This window comes from Lepisosteus platostomus, chromosome 6 (assembly GCF_059453375.1).
Source record: "Lepisosteus platostomus isolate fLepPlt1 chromosome 6, fLepPlt1.hap1, whole genome shotgun sequence".
Lineage (NCBI taxonomy): Eukaryota > Metazoa > Chordata > Actinopteri > Semionotiformes > Lepisosteidae > Lepisosteus > Lepisosteus platostomus.
The window spans coordinates 4,770,291-4,784,960 of NC_142616.1; the positions used below are offsets into that span (position 1 = coordinate 4,770,291).

At 43.1% G+C, this 14,670-nt stretch overlaps 1 protein-coding gene across 1 annotated transcript; it reads left to right on the forward strand.

Annotated features, from left to right (window-relative positions):
• Positions 1-9,430: 9,430 nt before the first annotated feature.
• LOC148659686 (serine protease 27-like) lies at positions 9,431-14,384 on the forward strand. Its single transcript, XM_088637518.1, has 5 exons — positions 9,431-10,708; positions 12,367-12,550; positions 12,723-13,009; positions 13,323-13,471; positions 13,948-14,384. Exons 1-5 carry the CDS (start codon positions 10,657-10,659, stop codon positions 14,110-14,112), a joined length of 837 nt encoding a protein of 278 aa, XP_088493644.1. The 5' UTR covers positions 9,431-10,656; the 3' UTR covers positions 14,113-14,384.
• The last annotated feature ends 286 nt before the right edge of the window (positions 14,385-14,670 follow it).

Sequence of the window (14,670 nt, forward strand, 5' to 3'; positions counted from 1 at the left end):
TACAACCAGCACTGCGTGTGTGAGCAGCTACAGACCCTGACAGTCTAGTACATGGCTCCCCTTAGAGTTATGTTTAACATTTAAATAAAATCTGTTTTATTTGACATGTGTCTTAGGGGAAAGTGTGGTGTGGACGTGCTGTGCCCGTTACTACTTTTTCCTGCTCTTTTCTTTATTTTAGTTCCCAATAAATTGAGATAACCGCCCGTTGAAAGCTCTGTTTTCCTTCATATGAAAGCCCAAAACCCTAAACCGAACCCTGGATTTTATATCTGTTTGGTGGCAGTGAGGTAGTTTTAACACACTCCCTTGTGCGCTGGTTAGTGTGGTTATTGGGAGACACTCCCTAGAGCAGGCGAGTTAGAAGATGGCTGAGCTGCTTCATAACTGTTCATGTAAGAAGTGAAGTTAAACGCATTCCTGGTGTTTTGTTTAACCTTTAACGTTTAATTTATATAAACCAGGGTGCCTAATCAATCGATCACGGAGTGCTTGCCAGTCAATCGATCGCAAGAATGTTTGGCAAAAAATAAATGGGCTATTTATTTACTTTTTTCGATAGCCAAAAATTTCATTCAGATCAGTCCATGTCATGTCATACACTTTACTGCCCTTGTGTGTGTTTCACCCTTGTCGAAAGGGTTGTACAAGTCTCTTCCCTGAGTGCTGGCTGACACTGAAGAAAGGCTGCAGGAGCTCTGTAAGTGAGGAGTTGTGTGTGTGCTACCCAAGATCGCTCTCTGGGTTATTGCCGCACAAACCCTGGTGTGTAAAACACTTAGCTGCAGCAGTGTGGGTGTTTAAATGCTATTGGCTCGTGAACAGCATCCCCCTATCCCAGTGCATTGCCTGTCTAATAGTGCCACTTTCAATAAAACCACGAGAGAAAGAGATTCACAACGCAAAGCTGTGTCAGTCTTCTGTGTAAAATATCGGTGTGTAAAAATTCGCTCTGAATCTGGACTGTAATTAACACTGTAAACATCCTGTTTGTTTAAAAACAGGTGAGTGTAAATCTGCTTTTTTATTGTCTAGCTGTGTAAGAAGACAAGAAATATATATTTCTGAAACTTGTAGGTTTAATTCAGTATGATGTGTTTAGTACTGCAGAGATCAATGACAATGTATGTATAGAAAAAGGTGAACGTAAGTGTTATCGTCCATCTGTAAAAGGAGATAGATAGATACTTTATTGATCCCGTGAGGGAAATTGCAGTGCAACGGCAGCTTAACACACACAACACAGCCACAGTGTAACGAATTATATAATAATAGTACAATACATACAATACAATACAAGAGTTACTCACACTCCGGACACACAAGAACAAACTAGAACAGAACAGTACACAGAAAATCGTATCACACATATGAATATAAATATAGATGTAACTATAGATATAAATATAAATGTATTGCACAGGTCCCTGGCATATGTTGCACAAAAAATGGTTGTAAACGGGAAAAAGAATAGAAAAAGAAAGAGAACAGATGTAGCAGTAGATGTGTAGATGCATTTAGTCCAGAAACAGGTCACTGTCGATGTTGCCTCTGCCCAGACACACAGTGAATGAGTTGTACAGTCTTATGGCAGACGGCAAGAATGACCTCCTGTAGCGCTCCCTGTCGCACCCTGGATGAATCAGTCTATTGCTGAACGTGCTCTTCATTCCTGCAAGCCTGTCATAGAGGGCTTGTTCAGCCTTTTAGAATCCACTGCTCTAATCCCAGAGCCCCAGCACACCACTGCGTAGAAAATGGCACTCGCAACCACCGACTGATAGAACATGTGTAGCATCTTACTACACACATTGAAGGACCTGAGCCTCCTCAAGAAGTAAAGTCGGCTCTGTCCCTTCTTATAGATGGCCTTGATGTTCTTAGACCATTCCAGTCTATCGTCGATGTGCACTCCCAGGTACTTGTACGAGTCCACCATCTCCACGCCACTCCCATGGATGTAGACAGGAGTAGGTTTGACCTTTTTCCTCCTGAAATCTACCACCAGTTCCTTTGTCTTTGTAACATTCAGTTCCAAGTGGTTCACCCCACACCACTCCACAAAGCTGCTGACCAGTCCTCTGTACTCCTCCTCCTGCTCACCCTTGATACATCCCACAATTGCAGAGTCATCTGAGAACTACTGCAGGTGGCATGACTTTGAGTTGTACTTAAAGTCCGAAGTATAGAGGGTGAAGAGGAAACCCTGCTATATTTCCACACATTGTATTGTCAAATAAAGTGCTGTTCCTTTCTTTATAGTGCATGGGTAGAGTCAGAGTAGTAGCTGCTGTGTGCTGGAGTGACAGTGAGATCAGTCAGGTCCAGCAGTGTGTGAGTGAACAGTCAGGTCAGGACTGAAGCTGCTGTGTGCTGGAGTGACAGTGAGATCAGTCAGGTACAGCAGTGTGTGAGTGAACAGTCCTGTGTGCTGGAGTGACAGTGAGATCAGATAGATCCAGCAGTGTGTGAGTGAACAGTCAGGTCAGGACTGAAGCTGCTGTGTGCTGGAGTGACAGTGAGATCAGTCAGGTCCAGCAGTGTGTGAGTGAACAGTCAGGTCAGGACTGAAGCTGCTGTGTGCTGGAGTGACAGTGAGATCAGTCAGGTACAGCAGTGTGTGAGTGAACAGTCAGGTCAGGACTGAAGCTGCTGTGTGCTGGAGTGACAGTGAGATCAGTCAGGTACAGCAGTGTGTGAGTGAACAGTCAGGTCAGGACTGAAGCTGCTGTGTGCTGGAGTGACAGTGAGATCAGTCAGGTACAGCAGTGTGTGAGTGAACAGTCAGGTCAGGACTGAAGCTGCTGTGTGCTGGAGTGACAGTGAGATCAGTCAGGTCCAGCAGTGTGTGAGTGAACAGTCAGGTCAGGACTGAAGCTGCTGTGTGCTGGAGTGACAGTGAGATCAGTCAGGTACAGCAGTGTGTGAGTGAACAGTCAGGTCAGGACTGAAGCTGCTGTGTGCTGGAGTGACAGTGAGATCAGTCAGATCCAGCAGTGTGTGAGTGAACAGTCAGGTCAGGACTGAAGCTGCTGTGTGCTGGAGTGACAGTGAGATCAGTCAGATCCAGCAGTGTGTGAGTGAACAGTCAGGTCAGGACTGAAGCTGATGATTGCAAAATGTTGAAGAGTGAAGTTAGAATTGTATTATTTGTAAGAACTGTGCATTACACACCGTTGTAATAAAGTGCATTTTCTAAAAATAATGACCCCCACTGGGTTTTCTGTCTGTGTTCATCTGTATGTTTCTTACACTGTGTCTCTGATCCACACAGAGTGACAGTCTGCAAGCTTGACTTTCTGAATTCAGACGTGTATCAGCATGTATCAGAGTGTGAATCAGTGTGTGTGTCAGAGTGTGTATCAGTGTGTGTGTCAGAGTGTGTACCAGTTTATGTATCACTGTTCCTCCTGTGTGTTTGAGCTGAAGGTATATTTCAGAGGGGAAGTGTTGTGAAAACAGACTCACAGTGTAAAAGCTGCGCTCTGGACCCGGGCTCTGGAGTCAGCAGACTGTAGACTTCAGTCACTGGGGAGACACACAGAGAAATGTCTCATCAGGGCTGTGAGTTCGTTCTGAGGCCAGGAAATGCGAGGATTGTGCTTCTGTAACCAGGGGTAACCAAGAACCAATGGGTGCGAAGGTGATTGGAAGTCGGAATTGAATGACCTCCAGGCGGGTGGCGCCGACACAGAGAGTGAGGGGTCCTGTCTGCCTGAACAGGGCTGGAAAGGGAGGGATTGATATTCGGAGTCTAATATCCAGTTTGAAGATACGCGAGATGAAGGAAAATCAAAGGGCAGGTGTGTGACCTGATCCTTTAGCTCGTTGGATAATCCTCGCCGGAACTGCTGGATAAGAGCGTCGTGATTCCAGGAAACTTGGGAGGCCAGGGGACGGAATTTAAAGCGTATTCCTGAAAAGAAGGGGCTCCTTGAGTGAGGGAAGTGAGCTGTGAGACAGCCAGGTGGTGAGAAGGAAACTGACCGAAGACGGACTGCAGAGCTGACATCGCCGGTCACAGGGAGGTCCCGGGCGACGAAGTCGGCTGTCCAGTCCAGGGCTCGTCCAGTGAGGTAAGAGACCAGGTAAGCTACCTTCTCCCTGTCGGTGGGAAAACAATCTTTAGCACCCTGGAGCTGACACCGTCAGAACCTGCTGCCTTCCCTGCATGGAGTCTCCTCAGCTCCCTTCTGACCTGGTCAGCTGTGATGGATAGGCCGAGGAGGGCAGGGGAAGATGGAGTAGGAGTAGGAGGGATCACATGATGGGGTGACTGAGGACATGAAGAGGGTGTCTGGGGTGAATGGACAGTGGGCCCTGTATCGAATCTGTTAAAGAAAAGATTCAGCTCATTGGCCCTCTCCAGGCCTCCCTCACTTTGTTGGCCGCCGAACAACTTGTATCCGGAGATCTTCCTCACGCCATTCCACACTTCTCTCACATTGCTCTCCATCAGCCTGTCCTCCATTCTCCTCCCTAACTCTCACCTTCAGCTCTTTCTGCACTCTCCTCAGCTCCTCCTTGTCACCTGCCTGGAAAGCCCTCTTTTCCTATTTGACCCAGGGAAGCAGCGCACTTTCCTGGTGGGCACTGCACTGTCAACACAGAAGTTTATGTAGTCAGTGACTACTTTTATGAAACAGTCCCCAAATATGCGATTGCTGTATAGAATGAATTTTAATTTTTTTTAAAATTAACACGAAAATTAAGCTGTTTACGTTCCTCTCCCTGAGAATATAGTCACTCGTTGCTACCCAACGCAGAAACACAGCCACTAACTAACATAGAGAGGACATTAGCTAGCCAATATGATAAAGAAATAAATGATTTTTTTGTTTATTTCTTTTGCACATTTATTTGAACATTTCCATTGATTGTACAAGCACTTGGATACTGTCCAATCCCTAGTTCGTCAGGCATTTTCTTTTATCCTCCGGGCATGCTCCCGATCCGGCGCTGGTCTGTGTCTTCTAGGATATAATGCCGGCAATTTTTTGTTAAAATTGGGTTTCCAATAACGCCGCAGCAAACTCTTGTTTTTATGTTCACTATAACAGACAATCTCCCTTGCTTTTAACCGAGCATTTCATAATTTCCTCAAATAAAAATGATTTAAACCATGTGACAGAATTCTGGGGTGTCCCTATACCAGAGATTATGGTAGGCTTCAGAATGGTGATTGGCTGACACCATCTGACACCCTCTCATTGGGGAAAAAAGACCTGCTAATCTGTCCTACATACCAGGAAGACAACAGAAGATTATTTTTTCTATTCGAAACGTGTATTTTAAATGTTTAATTAAGAAGTAAAAACCTTACAGCGTACACAGATTTCTAAACTGCTCAGGAGGACAAAAAATCACTCGTGTTTCGCGCATAAAAAGTGGTTATTAACTATTGAAACCTGTTTTATTTATTTGATTTTTATTTAGATTAAGAGTTCCTGTCACCCCTATTTCCATTTAAATCGCAAACCTGTGTTTAATTAAATGTCTGACAATGCAACGTAAATCGTTATCTTTGTCTTCTGCATAATAATGTTCACCTCTCTGTCCAGCAAATTAATTCTAAACTTTATTTTATATAGCGCCTTTAAAGGTGGCTTCTCAAAGTGCTTTACAGGATAAAAACAATGACAACCATATTGTATTTCATTGCACTTTGACAGATTGTCTTTAAATCAATTGTTATTCACAGAATATTCCCACCTCCAAATAAGAACAAAACTGCAACAATTTTATTAACTGGCTGTTTCAGTAACTTAAAGTATATATTTAAAGTAATAATTTAACAATATATGTAAATGTTTTAAGATATGTTTATGTTGTAAATGTCTGAAGATTGTATCTTATTTTTAGTTTTATTTTTGTTTCACGTTAATTTTATAAGGGAGAGTGTCATAGAGACGACTCCCTTACCCCGATCTTGATTAAAATACTTTTATTTTTTCAGAATCTGGCAATGCCAGACAGAATTAACATTCCCTGCAGCCAAATGGCCTTGCAGATCAGAAATTCAAGGAACAAAACAATTATCGTGCTCGGCTCCTCAATGGAATTGCTTTAACTTGCTAATGCGTTGGTGTAACAGTCCGGGTGTGGCAAGCTTCTAATGTCTCCCGACTTCGGCAAAAGGCGACTTCAGAACCCGTCTTTCATTGGAAGACAATGAACATATTCTACCCGTACATGAGAATATAATGCTGGCGCGCGGGCGCGGTGGGGTGCTGTACCAGCTGTCAAAAAACGTTTTTTTTTTAAATCAATTGAGTGTCCATAATATTGATATTTTGCTATTGCCAATTGCTATTTCTACCGTCTGAGTCTCTGTGTCTACACTGTTTGTAAACAAACTGGTTTCACAGGTATTTTCAACCCCCAGCCACTGTTGTTTCATCAGTTGTTATCCTGTAAAGCGCTTTAAGAAGCCACCTTCAAAGGCGCTATATAAAATAAAGTTTATTATTATTATTAATATTGATGATATTCTTCCTCCCAGGACTTGTAAAATTGTTGTTGTTATTGTTGTTATCCTGTAAAGCGCTTTGAGAAGAATACTGTCCAGCATATTGTATTTTCATTGCACTTTGACAGATCGTCTTATAATCACTTGCTGTTAGAATATCCCCCAAGAGGATATAGAGGAAATCCCCCAAGAGGTATCCAGGTAACAGTGAAACGGGCGTACAGTCTGGGGAGATCGCCCGTTTTCCATGTAAATAGTTCCCTGGTTCTTGGTCTCTCTCTCTCTCTCTCTATCTGTCTCTCTCCTGTCTCTCTCTCTCTCTCTCTCTGGCCCGCGCTCTTGGCGGGCTTGTCTTGTCTCTCTCTCTCTCTCTCTCTCTTTCTTGACGGGCTTGTCTTGTGTCTCTCTCTCGTCTGGGCGTAGGAGTGGTGCTGGCGGGTGGTGACGGAGAAGAAATAAAGCGCAGTTTTTAACTCCACAAGTTTGAGTCTCTGTGTTCGTCCTCAACAAACCCAAATTCCATTTCTATTTTAAAGATGTTAATATTTAGAGTGGACTTTGTCCATTTCATCTTATAGATATGGTATCTCCCCATAATTAGTAATAGATTTATTGTAAATATAAGTCTTTGATCAATGTCCGGGTGTGTAAAATAAAGTAAGGTGTCAAACCCATTAAAAGAAACCTGAATATGTAAAGATTTTAATAAGAAATATTCCAAATCACTTCAGAACTTTTTGGTTTGAACACATTGATAAAACAAATGACCTGGTTTTCTTATTCATGTTACAATATTCACATTGATCATTTAAGTTGATTTTAAATCTGGATAATGTTTGTTTAACAAGATACATTTTATGAATAATAATATATGACTGTAATTTTATTGATAAGACAATATATGTTCGCCATTTTACATACTTTCTGGCAATTAATATTATTAAATTTAGAATTCCAGTAAGTCTTTGCAGGTGGATTATATTTTGGTAAACATATGTTCTTTATATAATTATTATTACATTTATTTTCTAAACTGTTAACACCACCCAATAAGACAATAGATGTAAAGTGATTGGTGAAGTAATTACATGAGCCATTATTGCCCCTAATGAGAGTAATAACACCTCTAGGAACAGCATCAAACACTATTGCATATTCTTGGGGTGTAACAGGAACCTTAAAGGTCTCCAAAAATTCTGAAACATTTAATTATATGTCATTCTCATTTAGTAATTTAGTCTAATTTAGTAAAAACTCAAGTCCACCCACCCTCTCAATAACAAATTTAGGGATTATGCCTTTTTAAAGATAATTTTAATCCAATTAATTTAAAAAACATAATTTTGAAGTTTTAAAAGAATATGTAGGCCACCTCGATCCTGTTTATGAGTAAGAGTTGTTTTTTTTTTCAAATTGTGACATTTATTTTTCCAGCTAAAATCATATAAAACAGGGGTGCCAAATGAATCGATTGCAATCTACCAGTCAATCAATCGCAAAAAATAAATAAAAAATAAATGGCCTATTTGACTATTTACTTTTTTTGTTAGTCTAAAAATGTATTTAGATCTGAGCATGTAATGTCATAAATTTTACTGCCCTTGTGTGTGTTTAACCCTTGTCAAATGTGTTGAAAAAGTCTCTTCCCTGAATGCTGGGTGACACCGGAAAAAGGCTACCGGAGCTCCGTAAATACAGATTTCTACCCAATAACTTTCTCTGGTTATTGCTGCACAAACCCCGAAATTCGCTACAGCGCATAATGGAGCAAAACAGATTGGCTGTGACAAATTTGCCAACAGTTTGATAAGTTTGATTGCCTATTGATAGCTTCGTCATGAGTGAAAATGATGAAGCAAAGAGACTGAAAACTTACCATTACCACAAGGAATGGGAGCATGATTATTTTTTTGTACTTTCGCATTCGAATCTGCAATGCTAGCATCTACGCGAAAAAGGGAAATATAGAACAACATTTCAAAACTGCACACAAAACGGATGAGGTGGACTTTCCCGCTAAAAGTAAGTTACGGAAAAGAAAAGTGGAAAAATTTAATCTCAACTAGCAGCAGTCGGTTTTCATGAGGCCTCATACAAGAGAGAAAGCGGCACTCATCGCATCGCTCCACGCGAGCCACGTCCTGGCTCAACACAAAGTCATTCAGGGATCCAGAAGTAATAAAAAAAATGTTTGCTGAGGCTGCTGACTTGCTGTTTGGAGATTTCAAAACAAACATTTTTGTCGAGGTTCAGACAGCTGTTGCCTGAAATCAAAGAGTTTCTCAAGTTGTCTAAACATGGTGAATACGCCCGATATGACCAGTGTCTTCTGGATTTAGCCTTCCTCACAGACCTGACTGAACTGCTGAATGAGCTGAATGTCGAGCTGCAGGGACACAATAAAAATGTCATCGACATGATCAGCAGTGTCAACACGTTAAAGAAAAATTACAAGTGTTCTCAAGTAAGCTTCTCAGTGCCAATGCTCGCATTAAGGTAGGATATTCTTTTTTCTAAAATGGGGAATATGAGTTGTTCACTGTAGCCTGAGTCACTTGCTTTTATTTGCTGTCATTTTAGTAATGGGTATTGTTCTTGTACTGATGTGCCCACAGTCTGATTTTCCTATATCAGAGCTTCAAAATCACACTTGTAGATCGTGCTGGACTGGCAAATGAAAAAGTAGATCTTGCATTAAAAAACATTGGGCAAATCTGATTTAAACACTAAAATAAAATTTCTCTAAGTACAACAAGCTTCTGCTCAAAGTCATGCGGCTCTTGTGTTCTTCTGAGAATCAGCCCCTGTGGTTTTGGGGGGTTCGAGATGAATAAAAACCACACTGATACCTATATGAGAACTGAGACCACTGATATAGAGAGGAACGGCTTCATGTCAGAAACAGTCTCATCTTATCTTAAGTCAACAGGAAACTATGTCTAAATAAGAGCTGACATGATTCCACAGACACCACCAGACAACTTCTGAAGAGCTCTGGACTGACCAACATCCCAGAGACCTGCTCCATCACACACTGAGACTCTGGACTGACCAACAGCAACATTTGAAGAGCTCTGGACTGACCATTCCAGAGACCTGCTCCGTTACACACTGAGACTCTGGACTGACCAACACCAACATTTGAAGAGCTCTGGACTGACCGTCCCAGAGACCTGCTCTCATTTATCTTCAGGTTTAACCTAAATGTGCCTAAAGGTAATGAATAAGTACAAATATTCTGTAGGGTTTCATAAATCTTTGAAAGAATAGCACTTACAGTACTGATTTTCCAGACTTATTATTGCTTTGTATTGAGGGATTCTCTGTTTCCTCCTCCTGTCTCTCCCTGTGTCTTCTGTCCTTTGGTGTGTGTTTATTACTGAGGATATCTCTGTTTTCTCCTCTATATCTGGTGAATCTTTTTTCTTAGCTTTGCCCTGTCTGCTGTAAGAGAGATGATGTAATTTAGTTTGTATTTGCAGGCAGAATAATAAAACTCCAATCATCAGGAGTTTTAAGGTATTTACTGACCTACTGATACAGTTATTGGCTACTTTTATGTAAAATCTGCTTCAAGTGGATCTCTGCTGTCACAAATGAAGGGACATTTTGAAGTTGAATTTACAGATTTCATAGGGAAAAATTAGGTCAGTTGTACTATTTTCTTAAAAGGACAGGAATCTACAGGTGTGTGTGACAACAGGAGAGACAGGAGTCCTCAGGTTTAACAACAGGAATAAATCTGCCCTAGATTAAAAATGCATGCGCTTCTTTTCTAAATCATATTGGCCCCTGCGTGCTTCTGAGAATCAGCATTTGTGTGGCTTTGGGGGTTTGAGAAGAATAAAAACCACACTGATCCCGTTATGAGACTGCTGAAGTAGAGAGATTAGCTATATATGGTCCTTTCCAGATCACTTCCTGTTGAGACAGCGGGTGACTGTTTGTCTAAATAAGTGCTACCTGATTAGACAGATTAAGATTCTGTACAGATCAACATCTGAGTTTCTGAAGAGCTCTGGACTGACCATCCCAGAGACCTGCTCCATCACACACTGAGACTCTGGACTGACCAACACCGACATCTGAAGAGCTCTGGACTGATCATTCCAGAGACCTGTTCCATCACACACTGAGATAAAGACTTTACAGATCAAGACCCATTCTGAGAAAACCAGGAGGTGAAAATGACTTTCCTGCCGTTGCTGTTTGGGCTTCTGGTCATGAATGTATCTGAAGGTAAATGAGTTTGAGCACGATTTGGAAACTTTGTAGCAAAACAGCAAGGGAATATCAATAATATTACTGTCTTCTGACCTATTATATTGTTTCCTTTTGAGGAATACCTGTGAACTTTTTTGCATCACACTGTGTCTCCTGTCCTGTTGTGTGTGTTTATCACTGAGGGATTCTCTGTGATCTCCTCTCTCTCTCACTGTGTCTCCTGTCCTGTTGTGTGTGTTTATCACTGAGGGATTCTCTGTGATCTCCTCTCTCTCTCACTGTGTCTCCTGTCCTGTTGTGTGTGTGTCACGCCCTCGGTAGCCAGAGGGAGCTCCTACTCTGTCCTGTCCCTAGTTTCCTGTGCTTTGCTGCCTTCTGGTGTCTCTCTTTCTGGGGATATAACGCCTTGACGTTCGGATGTCCTGAGACCCGCCTAGCACCAGGTCGCCGCTCCGTCCCTGGCCTGAGGGCACAGTTTTCTATACAGCACTCCAGAACTCTTTGCACTAACCCCCCAGTTCTGCCGCTTCTCATTGGGTCTTTTTCGCTCTCCTGCCTCTCCACGGTTTGTCCCTTCCGACATCCGTGACAGTGTGTTTATTACAGAGGGATTCTCTGTGATCTCTTCTCTCTCTAGTGATTCTCTTTTTTTAGCATTGTCCTGGCTACAGAAGGAGATGATGTGTAATTGTGTATGTATTGACAGAGAGCACAATAAAACTGCAGTCTTTGTTAAAGCAATTGCCTGATTTGCTTCAAAATTCAGTCCAAAAGAAAACTGACCTGATTCCAAACGTTCAAGTGGTAATTTGCTGTCACAACTTACAATATCTGTTTTACCATTAGAAGATATTGGGACAATTTTTTATTTTAAATTTGAGTTAACATATAATATATATAATGATCAGATATGATATATCGTTAACAGATATAATATATCATGATCAATTATACTATTTTCTTAAAATAATCCATCATTATTAAAACAACCAATTTGTCTTTAAAATTAATGGCTGAATAATTAGTATTCTGCTCATCTGGCCTGTGTAGCTGATGCTGTGGCCTAATTTCTGTGTGTAAAGAAGAGCTTCAGCTTTTCAACAACACAGCTGGGCAGCTTGTTCCACACCCCATCCACCCTGTGTGTAAAGACAAGCCTACTGTTCTGACTGGTGTCTCATCCAGCTGTGTGTTGGGAGAAGTCAGGGTATATGGCTTCTACAATGTGGATGGGCAGCTTGTTCCAAACCCTCACCCCCCTCTGTGTAAAGACATTTTCCGTTTTAAATGTTTGGCCCTGTATGCTTAACCCAGCACTGGTAAATGATCTCTTGTCTTCTTTTGATCTGTATCAGTTGACACTTGAAACCTGTTGTCTCTACTTCATATTATCTGTGTCCTCATAGCTACAGAATTTCACAATTCAAGATGCCATAAATGTGACTATTTAGGATATATTTTTCTTTTCTCTACTATTAGTCCACACTTCAGACAGCTGATCCTTTCAGCAGTTCTCCCCTCCAAGTTACTGACTCTCCTCTGTGTCTCTCCAGTGTCTAGCTCCCCTCTGTCCAGGAGCTCTGTAGTGGTCAGTCAGGGTGTGAAGGAGGGACAGTGGTCCTGGATGACTGATCTCAAGCCTGTTCTGTATGAATCCCTCTGTGTCTCTCCAGTGTCCAGCTCTCCTCTGTCCAGGAGCTCTATAGTGGGTGGTCAGAATGCATCAGAGGGAGAGTGGCCCTGGATGGCTTATCTCAAGATCATTCCTGTCAATGGAAGACCTGGAGAGTATTTTAAATGTGGCGGCTCTCTGATCAGTAATCACTGGGTTCTTACAGCTGCACACTGCCTGGAAGAGTGAGTATGGGCAGAACAGTTTAGAGTTTAGATGATGAAAGCTGTTAATCTCTCTGCCTTCTGGAAAGAGAAAGACGTACATGAAAGCTCCTCATTTAATAGTGATAACCCTGTCACTATTAGTATCAAATCTGCAGTATTAATAATAATAACCAGCAGCTTTTCTTCTCAGTGCCTTTAAGTGGTGGGAATCTGAGGTGGTCCTGGGACTGTACAAGCTGGACATATCTAATAAACACAATGTGACACGCCGGATGAAGAACTTTATCATACATAAGAACTTCCAGAAAACCCACAGCGTCCTTCAAGGGTCTGATGTCGCCCTGGTGGAGCTGGACAGGCCAGTGTCAACAAGTGGCAACGCGTACATCCAGCCTGTGATCCTGGGGCAGAGCTCTGACCGCTTCACTGTCAAATGGGAGTGCTGGGGTACAGGCTGGGGGGACATTGACAACGGAGGTAAGAGACAATGTCTGTCTTTCTGAAGGCTGGGGTGGAGGAGGACAAGACTGGGTTTGTACTTGATGTCAAGGGCTGTGGGCTGACTCTGTGCCCCCTCAGCACCTGGTGTAGGATAACACTGATCTGGCCTGAAGGTCAGCCCACTCAGAGGCAGCTCAGAGCTGTCCCAGCAGCAGTGTGTCCCCAGGCTGCCTTAGCTTGGCTCACCTGAGTTCCAGAGAGAGCCAGGAAGAGGAACTGTCTTGTGTTGCTCATCTCAGGGAGGGCGTAAATGTTTGACAGTATCTACTCTCTCTTTCTGTGCCCCCAGTCAGACTGCCTTTTCCTGGCACACTACAGAAAGTCCTGCTGTCCATCATAGAGAACAAGCGTTGTCAGGACATCTACAAGAACCGCTACAGAATCCAATCAGACATGCTGTGCGCTGGGTACACAGAGGGAGGAAAGGACGCCTGCCAGGTGAGTCTGCCTGTGCCCCTTTCGATCAGGGGCCAACCAAAGATCTACAGTCTCAGAGCCCATAACCCTGTTGTAATGTCCAGTCCAGTGAGCTACAGATCTACAGTCTCAAAGCTCTTAACCCTGCTGTGATGTCCAGTGAGCTGCAGTCTCAAAGCTCTTAACCCTGCTGTGATGTCCAATGAGCTACAGTCTCAAAGCTCTTAACCCTGCTGTGATGTCCAGTGAGCTGCAGTCTCAAAGCTCTTAACCCTGCTGTGATGTCCAGTGAGCTGCAGTCTCAAAGTTCTTAACCCTGCTGTGATGTCCAGTGAGCTGCAGTCTCAAAGCTCTTAACCCTGCTGTGATGTCCAGTGAGCTACAGTCTCAAAGCTCTTAACCCTGCTCTGATGTCTGGTCTCAGAGCCAGTCAGAGGCTCAGTGGTTCCAAAGAACTATTAACATGCTGAACACTCACTCTGTCTCTCTCTTGTTAGGGAGACTCTGGGGGTCCCCTGGTCTGTCGGAAAGACAAGAAGAGTCCTTGGATCCAAGCTGGGATAGTGAGTTTCGGCTGGGGCTGTGGGCTACGTGACTCCCCTGGAATCTACATCCAGGTCTCCAGCTACAGGGCCTGGATAAAAAAACACACCAAAGTCTGAGACTTCTCCTAAGGCTAGGGGAGCGCCCCCTGGTGTCTTCCTGAATAATTGCAGGCTTTGCTGTGCTCTAATGTAACCATATTACCACGCTGTGCTATCTCCTATCTATGTGTGCCTCCTGTCCTGTTGTGTGTGTTGATCACTGAGCGATTCTCTGTGATCTCCTCTCTCACTGCGTCTCCTGTCCTCACTCTGGTGAGACTCTTGGCTCTGCTCTGCCTGCTGTAAGAGATCACTTGTACTGACACTCAATAAAGCTCCAGTCATTCACACTCCTGTCCGCAGTGATTTTATTGGTCTTGTGGTCCAGGTCTGTTTGTAGGTTTTTCCGTCTCTCAACTGACTCTCCCAAGTTTTACATTCGGAAGGGACTTCGATGGAGTTTTTAAATCTCATCGAGGCAGACCCTGCCAGGCCCTCGTCGACACCGGTTCGACCATCACCCTGCTGTGGATGGGAAACCACCTGCCTGCCCCTGAGGACGGTGACGGGGCAGTACGCAGAGGTCCTCAGCAAGCGGGTGCTCACCGTGCGGTTTGGGGCTGCGAGGGTGAAACA

Excerpts from the sequence above, each read along its gene's own strand:
- LOC148659686 (XM_088637518.1), top strand. The coding sequence starts at position 10,657 with ATGACTTTCCTGCCGTTGCTGTTTGGGCTTCTGGTCATGAATGTATCT. Across the intron at positions 12,551-12,722 it reads GCTGCACACTGCCTGGAAGA|TGCCTTTAAGTGGTGGGAAT; the intron begins GTGAGTATGGGC and ends TTTTCTTCTCAG. Across the intron at positions 13,010-13,322 it reads GGGGGACATTGACAACGGAG|TCAGACTGCCTTTTCCTGGC; the intron begins GTAAGAGACAAT and ends CTGTGCCCCCAG.